This window comes from Canis aureus, chromosome 25 (genome assembly GCF_053574225.1).
Source record: "Canis aureus isolate CA01 chromosome 25, VMU_Caureus_v.1.0, whole genome shotgun sequence".
NCBI classification, from domain to species: domain Eukaryota; kingdom Metazoa; phylum Chordata; class Mammalia; order Carnivora; family Canidae; genus Canis; species Canis aureus.
Window position 1 is genome coordinate 37,049,501 of NC_135635.1, and position 14,763 is coordinate 37,064,263.

General features: G+C 34.1%; 1 protein-coding gene across 1 annotated transcript; it reads right to left on the bottom strand.

Moving 5' to 3' along the window:
- Positions 1–389: 389 nt before the first annotated feature.
- Positions 390–13,936, bottom strand: LOC144297674 (uncharacterized). Its single transcript, XM_077871883.1, has 7 exons — positions 13,681–13,936; positions 11,935–12,036; positions 9,361–9,459; positions 6,826–7,038; positions 4,453–4,559; positions 1,254–1,362; positions 390–529 (listed from the first exon to the last, which is right to left on the bottom strand). Exons 1-7 carry the CDS (start codon positions 13,769–13,771, stop codon positions 516–518), a joined length of 735 nt encoding a protein of 244 aa, XP_077728009.1. The 5' UTR covers positions 13,772–13,936; the 3' UTR covers positions 390–515.
- Positions 13,937–14,763: the final 827 nt, after the last annotated feature.

Here is a 14,763-nt window from a genome sequence, read left to right on the forward strand (position 1 = left end):
AAGCTGATTCTAACTTAGAAAGGAGCATGACAAGGGATAGAAAAGATGTTCAATCTGTATAGTAAGTTGTGTCACAAAAAAGGAGTTGTACCACTCTTCTTGCTGCTCCAGATAAGTGAAAGAAACCACTTTAATCCTCAGTGCTTTTAGTATTTTAAGTTACAATGTATTAAGTAATGTTAATTTTACTTTTTGTCATTTTCCTACACATTTATAACCAACAGTAAGAAGTTCTTAATGTTTTGACAAAAAAAGTTTTAAGGGTCCCCAAATAATCAAAACTCTTTGTTTTGGATTTTGAGATCAATTGTTCAAGGTTTCAGCTTACATGGTCACTTTTATCTTGTATAATATTACAGTAAACTAGGAGTGTTTGCATTTTGCTACAATTGAAAATTTGGTATAGTTAGTTTATTTTTATAAATATGATAACTATTAGAGTCATTAGATTTTCCAATCATTTCATTTCCTTTGAATGTTGCATGCTTCACTGGTTTCAACACTTGAAATCTTTATTAGGGTGTCAAACCTATACGAAAAACAAAAAAGAATTGTGTGATTTATTTTGAAAAATAAACAATTACCTCATGAGTCCAATCTATTACTGCCGAAACTTATTCTTTTCTTGTCAGATTATATTAGTTAAAAGAGACCAAAGTGAAAACAACTCTGGTGATTTCTTACACTACTTCAAGGATTCACCAGAACCCTCAACTGTCTAGGGCCCAAAGTCATCTCTTGGCCTTTCATTAACAATTTCACCCAAGAGGTCACTGAAAATCCGGGGTTGCCCAGGACACTTCTGATTTATGCCCGGTGCCTTGTGTAATTATCAATAGTGCTTCCTTGTATTCTCAAAGTCTTCTGGTTTGGACAATAAATCATGTGGTCACCCTGCACAGGGTAATATACTAGACCCTGATTTGACTTTGTCTTTATACTTCTGCTTCATTCCGTAGGGCCTTAGGAAAGCACAGAATCAGATTGTAAAAGGAAGTATGGAAGCATGGCAGAGTTTCTGAATCTCTACCTTCTGTGTTCTCAATTCCATGAGCTTCTTCAATATAGAACAGATTTTTTTGCTGAAAAAGAATTGCCTGAGCTACAGGCAAATGCTCCTGGAAATTTTTTACCTTCTCTTGATACATTTTGACCACAAATGGAGGATGGATGGCTGTCAGAGAAACATCTTCAAAATTAGCATATTAGCTTTCCTTTATCATTGACAAGAAAAAAGTGGCAGGTTAACTCACAAGTCACAAGGCAAAGTTGTAGAACACTTCCTGCTGCCTGATTTGCCTTCTTGAGAGTGCAATTCAGATTCATCCAGGAGATAGGTGATGTAAGACATCTAAAGAACAGCTATAAACAAAGAAAACGTCAGGTATTGTTCCTTTCCACCACTGGGAGCTAATTCAAATGCCACAGAATCAGATTCATATCATCAAAATTCCACTCAATAATCATTTCATTTCTTGGTTCCTTGTCCCCTTTCCCTCAGTGAAGTTTTAAAACCTTTATTCTTCTCAAGCTTCCTCATGGCACCATCCCTGCACTCTTAACATTGGGCAGATGATAAGCAAGAAGAAAAGTAATCAGATGAGCTAAGTCCCCATTCCTCCAGAAGCCACCATGCCTACATTGGCAGAGGTTCTGCATTTACAGTGGAGAGCTTTCCCATTCATTCAGAGACCTTCCACTCTTTTCCAATTTACCCATCTATATCCTATTCTCTTAATCTTTCCCTCTTTGCTGAGCCCTACCCTGAAGTGAGTCATATATGTCTTTAAAACTCTTCCTAGTACCATGAATTTGTTCTTTTTTTTTTTTTTTTTTTGTGAATTTGTTCTTGAAATATAAAAAAGGAAGCTTGTCTTCCTTAACCTTCAAGATGCTTAAGGAAAATCTGGAATTTAACCTTAAATATCATTTTATTTGGATTTCAAGTCATTTCTATTTTTTAAAAAGATTTTATTTATTCATGAGAGACAGAGAGAGAGGCAGAGACATAGGCAGAGGGAGAAAGAAGCAGGTTTCCCATGGGGAGCCCGATGAGGGAATCAATCCCAGGACCCCCGGAATCATGACCTGAGCCAAAGGCAGATGCTCAACCACTAAGCTGCCCAGATGCCCCTCATGCCATTTCTAAATATCCTTTTTGAGCACTATATTTGTCTTTTTTTTTCTATATATGTAATATCTCAACCATAGTTAAGTAATAATTTGCTAATTACTGATGTATTATTTTGATTCACCTTAGATTATAGCATCTCTTAAATTTATATGGGTAGGGCTTATTGTTATATCCTCAGCATGTAGTCCATACTGCAGACCTTTAAACACTTAAGAAATATTTTTTTGGAAGAATAATAAAATGTTATCAATATGTGCCCCATATTACTTCATTGGTAATACTCTTGCCAGAGTCATCTTTTAATTGTCAACTAGCTTTTACTTTTAAACATATATTGGGCTCTAAAGATAAGCAGACTAGGCTTTGAGTCTTTGTTTGGCTACTTATTCAGGTGACCTTAAGAAATTTGCTTATCCTCTATGAACTCTAGTTTCCTAATATGAAATTTAGGTATGATGCAACTTATATTACACATTGATTTGTGCTAAATAAAACATCTTTTTTGGTTTGTGACTTAGAGTAAGCATGTAATAAATAGTATTTGTCATTACTTGTATATATTATTTAGCTCTTTGAGGTATTCTCACTGCTGATTACATTATTCTTGAAACTCTTCTCTCCATTGGCTTCCATGGCATCACACCTGCTTTTCCCCCCTTACTTCTTGAATCACTTATTCTTAAACCATCGTGCTAGTTTTCCTATTTTCCTGCTCCATTTATGTGTGGATATGTAGGATTCCATCCTTTGTCTTCTTTTCTTAATCTACTAATTTATTTTGGATATTATCACCTAACCTATAGATTTTATTTTTATTGATCAAAAGCTACCAGGCTTAAATTCCCCTTGCACAAAGTCAAAGGACACAGTAATTATGAATAAATAGTTGATAATTACTGTTTAAGAAAATTGCATGTGGGCAATTTTTAAAATTCTTCTATAAAGCCATCTCCCATTCAGCTCCAACTCGAAAGGCATTTTATGTCCACATCATTTTCACAAGCACCATAATTTGACCTATTATAATTTACACACACATCAGCTCCAAACAAAAAAATACCATACATACATAAAAGTGATCATTTTTCCTTGTATAAATTCAAGACAAAAAACTTAAAATGGTCTGCTATCTTTCTTTCATATCTCACTCCTTGTTACACTGTAGCATGAAACAATTTTATTTTTCTTAACTTCTTAATTGTTTCTTAACTTTTTTTCTTGATTCAGATGCCTCTTTTCTTAAAAATGTAAATTATCTAAATAATACATTAAAACAATAAAAAAACTCTGTGACATTTTAAGTACTCCCTTTGCATACAGCAAAAAAAAAAAAAAAAAAAAAAGCAAAACCAAAAACAAGAAAACAAAAACAATTTTTAAAAACTCAAGATACTGTGGAAACTTGAATCTCAGCCAGGCTTAAAGTTTGCCAGTATCACAAGTGGATATACAATAATGAGCAAGACACGTTTTTTATCTTCAAAGAGCTAACAATCTAACAGAACAGACTCACTCATAGTTGTTAACTATGTTTTAACTATGTTATGCTGAGGGAATATGAAACAGAAAGCCATTAATTGAGCTTATTGTGATGGCACCAAAATTTTAAAGAAGCAATGAGACTGAAACTGAAAACTGAATTGGATTAATCAAGTTTAAAGGGGACAGAATAAATATTCAGGTAACAAAAGTATAAAAATGGCAAAAATCACAGAGGCATAAACCACATTCAAGTTAATGCTGATGACAAAATCTGTTCAGTTGGAGCATGCTGTATATTACAGTAATTTTTTTTATTACAGTAAATTTAACAGACATGTTTTCCTGGGAAGTAAGGGCTTTAGCATTCTACACTTGGAAATTTGTTATTTTTTCTACACTCCTATAAAAAAAACAATAGCAAAATAATTCTGAGCAACAACTCTAAGGGAGAAGAGAATCCCTGATTTAATTTGTATCAGTGGCCAATTAAAATACACCTCACAACTGGAAATAAATCCTTGCTCTCTCCTTTCTGATTCTATGAGAACCAGAAAACTCAAGGAATAAGAGATACCAAGGAAATATAGTTCCATAGCTTGCCTCTTGTGACATGGCTCATGGACCAATCACTCTAATCATTGTACATACTTGCCATTTGAACCTGTGATAGGGGAATTCCCCAAGAACTCCACTCAAAGAGAGGAGGCAAAGATAAAAGACATAAGGGCCATAAGGGCCATTTATTAGGATTAGCCAAGGACTAACGTCACCCAAATTCTCCTTACCTAACAATACCAAAAACTTTCTGTACATGTCCCCCAAATCATAACACCAACCTGGGTTGAGTTGTAACTTATATTCTTGTCCATATTCATCTGGGCATGACATTTGTTTGTATTTCCATTACACATCCATGACTCCGGGCATGAGCTAAATCCAACATCTGAAAAACATAAAAACATATGAAGAAAGTCTATAAAGATATGATACTGATAAACACATAAGCATAATATGTATGTGCAGATATAGTATAAATTAGCATATTTCTTAGAATTTACAAACATTTTCATTGTGTACTGAAATGACTAACAAAAGTCACACATTGAGTGAAATGGCTACTTTTAATATGAGAGAAGGAAGAGAATGGCATCTGAAATGGAATGGGATTTGGATCTGGAATAATCTGAAGCAGAAGGAAAATCACAGATACAGAGAAAGAAAAATGATGAAGAGATTATTAAAAGCAATCAGAGAATTCTTCAGTATGTTTGGATTGATGCAAAAAGACCCTAGTCTGTCTCAAGTCTGCTAATTTTTTTTTTTTTTTTACAGGAACCCAATCACCTCCCTGTTTCCAGAGATCTTTCTATAAGATTCTGCTTTAAGTGGTCACAGTTTTCTGTAGCTCTCAGGTGGAATTTCAAACCCTCTCCATGCTCTATGTGAACACTCATCACACCACTCCAATCGTATCTGTTAGTTTGCTTAGCTTCTTGTCAGACATTCACTGAGAATTTTCAAAGCACCCCATGCTATCCCTCACTAATTTTATTGCACTATGCCTCCACTCCCAACATTCAATGTTATACTTTCACCCAATCTGAACTGTTTCTTCTAACTGTGTAGTTTCTTGCACTACTTACTTATATTAATGAGCACTTATTACACTGACTTGTAATTTTCTGTTTACTTGTCTGCTTCTTCTATCATACCTTGAGTTATTCAAGACAAGGGATAGTTATAACTGTTAGGCATAAAACTTAATATTCTCTCTTTTTTTCTTTTACTGAAAGAAGGTAAGAAAGGAAAGAGTCAAGAAAAGAGGGAAGAAAAATCAGTAAGAGGCTATAGAATTTTCAGGAAAGGAAAGGACATAGTTCCTTTCTGAAGAATTTGGTTGAACTGTCTGGCAAAGTATAGGTTTCCACTGTGAATGTTGCGATTGTTGTTTATATCCAGTCTCATTTGAAAAGGAAAGCTGCCTGTTCATACACTTCATCTTAGTCTTCCAGAGATGGAAAAATATCCAGAAAGATTTCTCACTTTTTAGAGATATGTAATAGAAAAACCATCCTCTTTACATAGCAAGGGAGTCAACCCATACCAACTACCTATTCTCTCTTAGCAAGCATGATAGGGTATACAAGAACACCTGTACATGAAAGAGAACTTGTACGAAAAGAATTTTAAAAAGAAAAAGAAGAAAAATAAAGGTATGTAAGAAAGAGGAGTGATATTTTAAATACTCTTTTAGTTAATATACTGAGAGGACTCCTAAAGATATTATTATACCTGAGGTCAGAATAGGATGCTACAAAAACCAGAATTCTCAAGAATCATTTAAGGTTTTATCAAGTTAAACATACAATTGTTGAAATAATAATCAGTATGTCAATTTTAAAAAGGAGTCTAAAACCAGAAAATAAAATATATAGAAAAGATGAAAATTTGCATTCCTAACATTTGAAGAAGAGATGTCATGGAAAGTGTAGGAAAGAGAGTGGAGAAAAATGAATGTAGAAGTAAGAGAGTGCATTTTTCTTCATTTGAAAGACACAAACTTTCAAATTGAGGAGGTATTCAGATTGAGTGCACAAGCAAATAAATGATTAAAAGGCACTCATACCCAGAATATCCTAAAACTTCAGCTCTCCCAAATAAATATCTTAAATGCTGAAGTCAGGTCATTTCTATGGAATGAAATGACACTTGGAATAGACTTCTTAACAATGTTGTTTGCTAGAAACTGTGAGGCACTTCTAGTACTCACAAAGAAACTAATTTTTAACTTTTGAATTTATACCTAACCAAAAAAAAAAAAAAAAAAGACCTTTTCAGACATATCAGAAGAAGACAGAGAATTCATCTCCCATATACCCAACTAAACTCCATTATAGCTGAACTCTATAAAAATGCGAGTGTAATATGTGAAGGTAGAAGATGAAAGAAGGAATTAAAAAACAAACAAATGAATCTAACCCAAGTAAGAGAGAGATTAAATTGATAAAAATAATTATACATATAAAGAAACTAAGTCAAAAGAGACAAAAGTGTTTTTTTTTAAATAGGAGAATTTGTTAATGATGACTGTATCTCCATCTTTTCTTTATCTCAGATATATTTCAAGATTTCAGATTCAGTAATATATCCAGGGAAAAATGAATGTGCTTATTAATAAGATTAGACAATCAAGAGAGCATTTCACTCACCGTTTTCTTTCTGCTTTAGGTCTTCACAATATTGTGAGGTAAAGTTGTTCAGCTCTTTTATTGTGTTTTGTGTCATGTTTTTAAAAATGTTATGCTCATTTGAGACATTATTATACATATTCATCCATATTGTTAGATTTTCCTCCAACTGTTGTATATTGCTTTGTTGAACATCATACTCTGTTCTGTTGCCCAAGATGAGTTTCCAGTAATCTATAATTCATATCAGGAAATTAATAACTTTTACACGGTCAAAGTTTTCCAATAAATTATGTTAATATCACAATGATTATTTCCAAATTTAATGGAATACTCATATTAAAATGATACCTACATATGTGTAAAATACTAACCATTGTGCTTTAAGATTAACATTTATTCGAGATTAAAAAGGTTTTATTTTACTCAATAGAGCACTTATTTCCTGTTGAAAGAAATGCCCAACAAAGTCTAAAAATAAAATATAAAAGAGATTCATGTGAAGCAGAGATTTCAAAATAAAAGATGATGCAATTCAGTTAGTTTATAGAAATCACACTTTTGAGATTAGGACGCACCATAATATTATTGATGAGCCTATGTGTTGTGATTTGATTTTCTTGGACAGATATAGCCATGACTTAGGATGGAGATGGTAAACATCAGCCTCAGGATTAAAAAAAATCAGAACACAGGGATCATGTCCTTAAAAACATCAGAAGATTCAGAAAACTTCATAACTTCTTCATTTTGTGGATTGTTATAACATGTTTTGGCTTTTCTATATAGACTCATACTAGTTTACCTGAGAACCCTGCAATTTACTAGAATCTTTCATTTTTTAAGTTTTATGAGGATCATAGATAAAATTACAAAGGATGTGTGCTCAAGCAATGTTAGTAATTATTATATATAATCTTCCTCTTCTTTCCTCAGGATGCCTTTGTACTCACTGTTATAGGAGAGAAATAAAGAGGGAAGAGCATCATCCACTAGCATCCAGGATTGAGAAGAAATGCTCCCAAAATATGGACTGCTTAAAATAACCCTTTAATTATCAAATAATTAATAGGCATTTAAAGAAATAAATTGTTATAGGGCTTGGTAATGTAGTTGAAGAATAGAAGACATGATCAATATAGCAAAGCAGAGAAACATGAAGGAAAGACAAAGGGGCATTAAAACCATAAAGTGTAAAATTAAATGGTAGATGTATGGTCAAATACTTTACCCTGGTCACTTATAGACCACACAGAACTGGAGAAATATTTTAGGTTCTCTTACCTGGAAATTGAGTGTAAATATGATAAGATATGATGTGGGTAAAGTTGAATGAAATCATGCATGTGAAGAACTTGGGAAAACATTAGTATTCAAAAGTGTTAAGTGATATAATGTTATAAGAGTATTTAAATTATCAAACAAAATATTGATATAAGTGATACTACTATATGACTTCAAAGATATTAATGCATGTTTTTAATTTTAATAGCTTTTACCTCCTATTGGCAGATACCAATGGCTTTCAGTTTCTCCTCCTTTTCTATATTTTGAAGTTTTGGCAATGTACATGCATTATTATCTTTATTGAAAAAAATAAATTTAAAGTGTTTAATATCCTTTTTCATTAAATGTGGAACAAACTTCTGATCAGATCACAGTGGATTTAGAATTTTCCTTCTCTTTTTTTTTTAAATAACATAAAGCAGCCCTTTAAGTATTAAAAATACAGTTTTGCTATCTTAAAGAGAATTTTCCTTTTCTTATAAAGAACCAGCTTTGATGTTCAAAAGGTTACTCATTTCTGTTTATTCATTTGTTGGTTCATGAACCTACTTATTATTCATTCAAAACCTACTTATTGTTCATGAACCTACATATTATTCATTCAGTCAAAGAATACAAAGGATGAATAAGACACAGTCTGTGTCTTTTAAAGCTTATGTTATATCAGAGGAAAGAAATTCTGCTCACCAATTATTATGCTAATATTAAGAACAGTTATAGAAGTTTCAAGGGGAAAAATGATCATTTGGGAGAAATTATATTTCAAAAGATTAGCACCATGAAACCAGCTTGTACTTATCTGAAGCTGATGTGATTACTAGGAGAAAATAACTGGCTATTAATTAAGGAATTAGAAAACAAATCAAGTTGATAACGGGATTTTGAAAGATATCTGCAACTAGAATGACTTCGGCAAGAAGAAAATGCATGAAAAATGGAGAAATTGCTTCAAGTATATGAAATCATCATGAAAACTCTCAGGATATAATTAGTTGTATTTTTATTGTTGCATTGATTTCACAGTTTCTAGAATAAGACTTTACATTACTATCATTAGCATCATTCTGCCATGAGTAGTTGCCACTGAGGGAAGTTGATGTTAAAATATCCTCAAGACAATGACTAATATGATATAGTCATACATAAATGATACGTGTTTTCTACTCTATTAATCTGGAAGTATTATGTGGATATGTCTTAAGACTTGGATTCTTTTGCAGTGTGCCTGATAAAACCAATTGACAGGTTCAGAGAAAAGGAGAAACTTACTTATAATGCCTAGGGTCCCTAGGCCAGCCAGCACCACCAGGTTCAAGATCAGCGAAATGAGAGAAACAGCACACCACACTTTTGACAGAGTGCTATGTCCTATGAAGAAGCACCAATTCATAAAAATGACATGAAGCAACACATTTATGTGTTTGTTCTTTCCCTAACCCCTAACCCTCTCCATCCCATGGCCCTTATGTATAAAAGTATTGGAATTTTTTTTTTTTGATGAAAAAAATTGCTTGCAAGGTCAGGCAAGTCCTCATTTATGTTCAGCCAACTTGAATATATTTTTGCATTCACAACTAACATTGAAAATACATAATTCTAAGTAAATGTGATCATAGGACATATTTTGGATACTTTCATGGACACTCTCTTGTCTACATTTTAGTAGTCTTTTTTCCCCATCCTGCTTCCCATCTTGCTGTTTCCTTGTTCTTCCCATCCTCAGGTAATTATTGTTGGCCACCTGATGGATATTCTTTCCTAATTTTTCTATGCTAATATTGAGATACATTATTTAATATGATTTATAATCCATTCTCTTGATGATTGATCTCTTCTAGGTTTTCTTTAATATATTATTAGGAAATCATCTACTTCCTTTAGATTATCAAATCTATTGCCATGAAGTTACACAGGCTTTACTCTTACATGTATTTATTCTCTCCCCTATTTCAGGCTAGATATTTAAACATATTCCTTTTTAAATTTTTATTTATTTATTATTGAGAGATAGAGAAAGAAAGGGGGGGTAGAAGAAGAGGGAGAGAAAGAACTCAAGCATATTCTCCCAGTGAGAGGGGAGCCTGATGTGGGGACCCTGAGATCACGACCTGAGCTGAAACCAAGAGTCAGATGCTTAACCAACTGAGCCACCTAGGAGCCCCAGACTTAATATCTGATAATTTTGCTCTCTCTATTCTCCCTTAATTTGGCTACTAGTCTTTTTTTAATGAAACCAGTCAGCAGATTAATTTTTCTCTTTAAAACCTTTCTGTTTACTGATTTAAGGTTTTAAATTTGTCAACTCTCTCTTAATTTCTCTTGTGATTTTATAATATATACATTAAGATGGATTATTATTTTTTAAGATTTTATTTATTTATTCATGAGAGACACAGAGAGAAAGAGAGAGGCAGAGACACAGGGAGAGGGAGAAACAGGCTCCATGCAGGGAGCCCAACGTAAGGACTCGATCCCAGGTCTCCAGGATCACACCCTGGGCGGAAGGTGGCGCTAAACCGCTGAGCCACCGGGGCTGTCCCTAGATGGATTATTATATTCTTCTTCTTTAATCATGAAAAAGAGGGATGATAAATCTTTCTTTCATACTTTTAGCTGTTTCCAAAAGGAAGTGTTTTCCTTTTCATTGTATTCTAAATGTACGTAATTTTATTACAGATAAATTTAGACTCTCCAACCTAGACTTTTATAATACTTTAATTCCCTCACCACTTCTAACCACTGAGTTTTACAGTGATGGATTAGTAATTTTTGTTCTAGACTATAATACTAAGACTTTCTCTTGCAGTATATCCATTTCATTGCAAAAATGATTTAGCATGGTTATTATTACAATTTTCATTATAGTGATTCCATTGTCAGCTATTACATTTTGATTTGCCCCTAAATTTCTCCTTACTTTGAGGTCTGATTAATTCCTTGTATGTCTGAAAAGTTTCTTGAATATTTTCTTAGAAGGAGTATATGATAATTTTTTATTTTGTTAAAATGGATGAATTAATCTTTTCTGAGTTCAATACAGGTGATGGCAGTTTTTTACCCCTCCATCTCTATTCAGTACTAGAGAATGTCTAATTATTCTTTAATTATTTCCTTGTTTATATCTGTTCTTTTTCTTCTCTATGAAATCTTATTATTTACATATTGGATCACTTGAATAAATTATCCAAGCCTATATGATTTTCATTACTTCATAAATTTTGAATGATTTTTTCTATATGATCTATGAGAACATCCAATAGGACATTGATGGTCTTCATTCTTCCTTTTAACTCAGGATGAAATGGATGAAAAAGGATGAAATGATGAAAAGTGGTAGGAAATAGGGGTCCCTGTGTGGTGCAGTTGGTTAAGCACCCATCTCTTGGTTTCAGCTCAGGTCGTGATTTCAGGGTCCTGAGATCAAGCCTGGCATTGGCCTTTCCTCAGAGGGGAATTTGCTGAAGTTTCTGTCTCCCTCTCCTTCTTCTTCTGCCCCTCCCCCTCCAAATAAATAAATCAGTCTTTCAAAAAAGAACAACAAAATGGGAGGAAATAAGATTATAAAATAAAAAATAAAATTTTTCTTATAAAATAAGAAAAATTCAGCAAAACATGAAAATACTGGTCAGTAGATGGAGAGAATAATAAAAAGGAGATGGTTTCCTATAAGTAAAGGATATCAGCTTTATCACCTTTTGTTTATCCTCCTTTGTTCCCTTCTCAGAAGTTTTCCATCTTTTCGCTTTAAAGATAATCTCTGATTGTTATGTCCCAGTGTCTACCACAAAGCTCTTCTTAACTTTGTCCTGACTCAGTGGCTGCATTTATGCACGTAGGACTCACCTGCCACAGCTCTGCTCTCTGCCAGCTCAGCTGTGCTCTCAACTCCCTCTGCTCTACTTTCAGCTTCACCATCTATCTCCATTTCAGGCACTTCGCGATTCTCTTTTCAGGGAAAAAAAAAAAAAAAGGTAAAATTGTTTAACAATAGTCCCTTTTCTCTGGTCTTCTTTACTTTCTAACTATCCATATATTACCAGTGTTCTTGGTCTGATTCTGATGATAGATATTTTAAATAGACAAGCACTGAGGTGCCTGGGTGGCTCAGTCATTTGAGTATCAGACTCTTGATTTCAGCTCAGGCAGGTCATGATGTCTCAGGATGGTGAGATCAAGTCCCTTGTCTAGCTCTGTGCTGGGCGGGGAACCTGCTTGGGGGTCTCTCTCCTTCTTCCTCTGCCCACCCCCATGTTCACATGTCCTGGCTCTCTCTCTGCCCCTTCTAAAATAAGTAAGTAAGTAAATAAATAAGTAGAGAAACTTTGTGTGATGTTTTACAAAAATAAATTTTAAACAACCTACCCAGCTGTATACAAAGGGATAAAGTTGTATAAGGAAACATGTGTTGAAAAAAAAAAAAAAAAGGAAACATGTTTTGGAGCATATGTAACAGTACCTATATTATATCTCCTGGTGTATAAGCACCCTACTTCAGTTGTTATATGTCATCCCATTATACTAACTGGATGGCAAGTATGTATTACTTCTCCCCAGTATATACAGTGCTTTGTCAATATCATAGATGCAGAAAAAAGGACTCTGCTTGGAAGAACTGGTCCCTAAAATATTATCTACCAACCTGATGCTTCAAATTATATAAGCAGAGACTTGTTCCTGAAGTTATTTTTCTTCCTCATCTGAATATAAAATTGGGGTAAAATTTGGGGTAAAGTCATAAATTAAAAACTCCACATATACATAGAAAGCATAATTTTATAGTAAGATCAAAAGGACTTAAACACACACACACACACAAAAAAACACAAAACACACACACACACAAAAGGACTTAAACACAAAGGAATAAAAATAATGTAAATAACAAAATATAAATAACAAAAATAATTCCAGGGAAGGCACAAGAAACCAATTACCCTATAGTAATACAAAAATTTTAATCAATATGATTTTGGTGTTCCCTTTAATCCTTGTTTTCTTTAATTTTCTAGAAATTGAACTGCGGGATAAAACAGACTGGAATTATATGGCTTGGAATGATATTATGTAGAGATAGGAACCCTCAGTCTTGTTCCTTCTCAGAAAGAAGCAAATGTTTATCGCATCATCACTGACTGGGATTCCAGGGTCCTATAAATCTCATACACAGCGTATGTCTATTTTGTATCCTTTAGCCATGAAATAAAAATCCTGCATGGTTATGTTCTTGCTATTACTGATTTCCTTCCCATAAAAGCCTGTATGTGAGACCATCCTAAAATGTCTAAAAAACATAAGAAATGCTATTTTGGTGACACTAGAGATCTGGATTTTCAGAGACTTAGCCTACCATCTTCCCCCAGCACACACACACACACACACACACACACACACACACACACACACACTGTGATCTTACAGACTAAATAAGACACACAACTAGGCTCTGGCATAGGAACTTCACAATGTTCTGGGATTCCATAACTGAGATCTTAGGAGTCTCATAGCCTTGAGGTGAAGGCAGGGAGAACTCACCAGGGTAGTTAAATAGTTCTGTTGTCTGTGTGTCTGATCCTACATAGAGGCACTTACCTGCTCTCCTGAGACTGTAGCTCTCTTGGGATATCTTTGACTTGGAAAGATTTGGAAATTTGAGAGTAGCATAAGTCACTTCCTCAGGCATTACTGAACCTATAAAGCACAATTGTTCACTGTGTGTGATGCACGTCACACAGAAGCTGCTCTTGTGGCAGGCATAACCTACACATGTGGAGACTGAGTTCAGTGATCTACCTTTGTAAAAACCAAGCAAAAATATAGTGTCAGAAAACAGAACTGTTCCACTGAGAATTTCAGAATTGCTTTATTCTCATCTGTACATACATCTCTTCTCTTTCCTTTCATAACTTCCTCCAGTAAACGGAACTTGAAGAGATGGTCCTGAGAGAAACCTGTGAGTTTTAAATGAAATATTCTTTAAAAAAAAAAAAAAAGTTGTGGAAAATGGCAGGAATCTCCCAACTTGAGAGGGCCCTGTGAAACAAAACAAATAAAGTATCTTTATTTCTGCATATATAAATTTGTTAACCAGCATGTGCCTGTGAGAATAGTTACAAAGGCATGCAGTTAACCCACTACTGATTCCCAAACAACCGCAGGTGAGTAGTTCTCACCAAAACATTATTTCCTTTCTTCTTTCTTCCTATTTTTGTGGATTGAAAGAGTCTTTAGCAGTTAAAAGAAAGAAATTGGGGCAGTTGGGCATCCAGCTCTTGGTTTTGATCAAGTCATGATCTCAGGATCCTGAGATCAAGCCCTGTGTCAGGCTCCCTGCCTCTGCTTGGCATTCTCTCCCTCTGGCCCTTTTCTCAGTCTCTCTCTCCAAGATAAGTAAATAAAAGAAGAATATTAACTAATGGATCCATACAAAATCAGAAAAGTGGTACTAAGAAAAGCAGAAAAGGCTATACTTGAGCTACACTAGAGATTGTCCTCCTAACTCCTACCCTCCACACAGAATAGCCACTGAATAGAAGGGAGATATATTTTAAAAGTGGCATTTTTTTATTTAGAGAGTACTCATCAGGTTAGGATCTGAATTCTAATAACTTGAATTGGGGGGGGCAAAGCTAGGTATACATGTATATTGACCTATTTTACAGGCTGAGGAGTGTG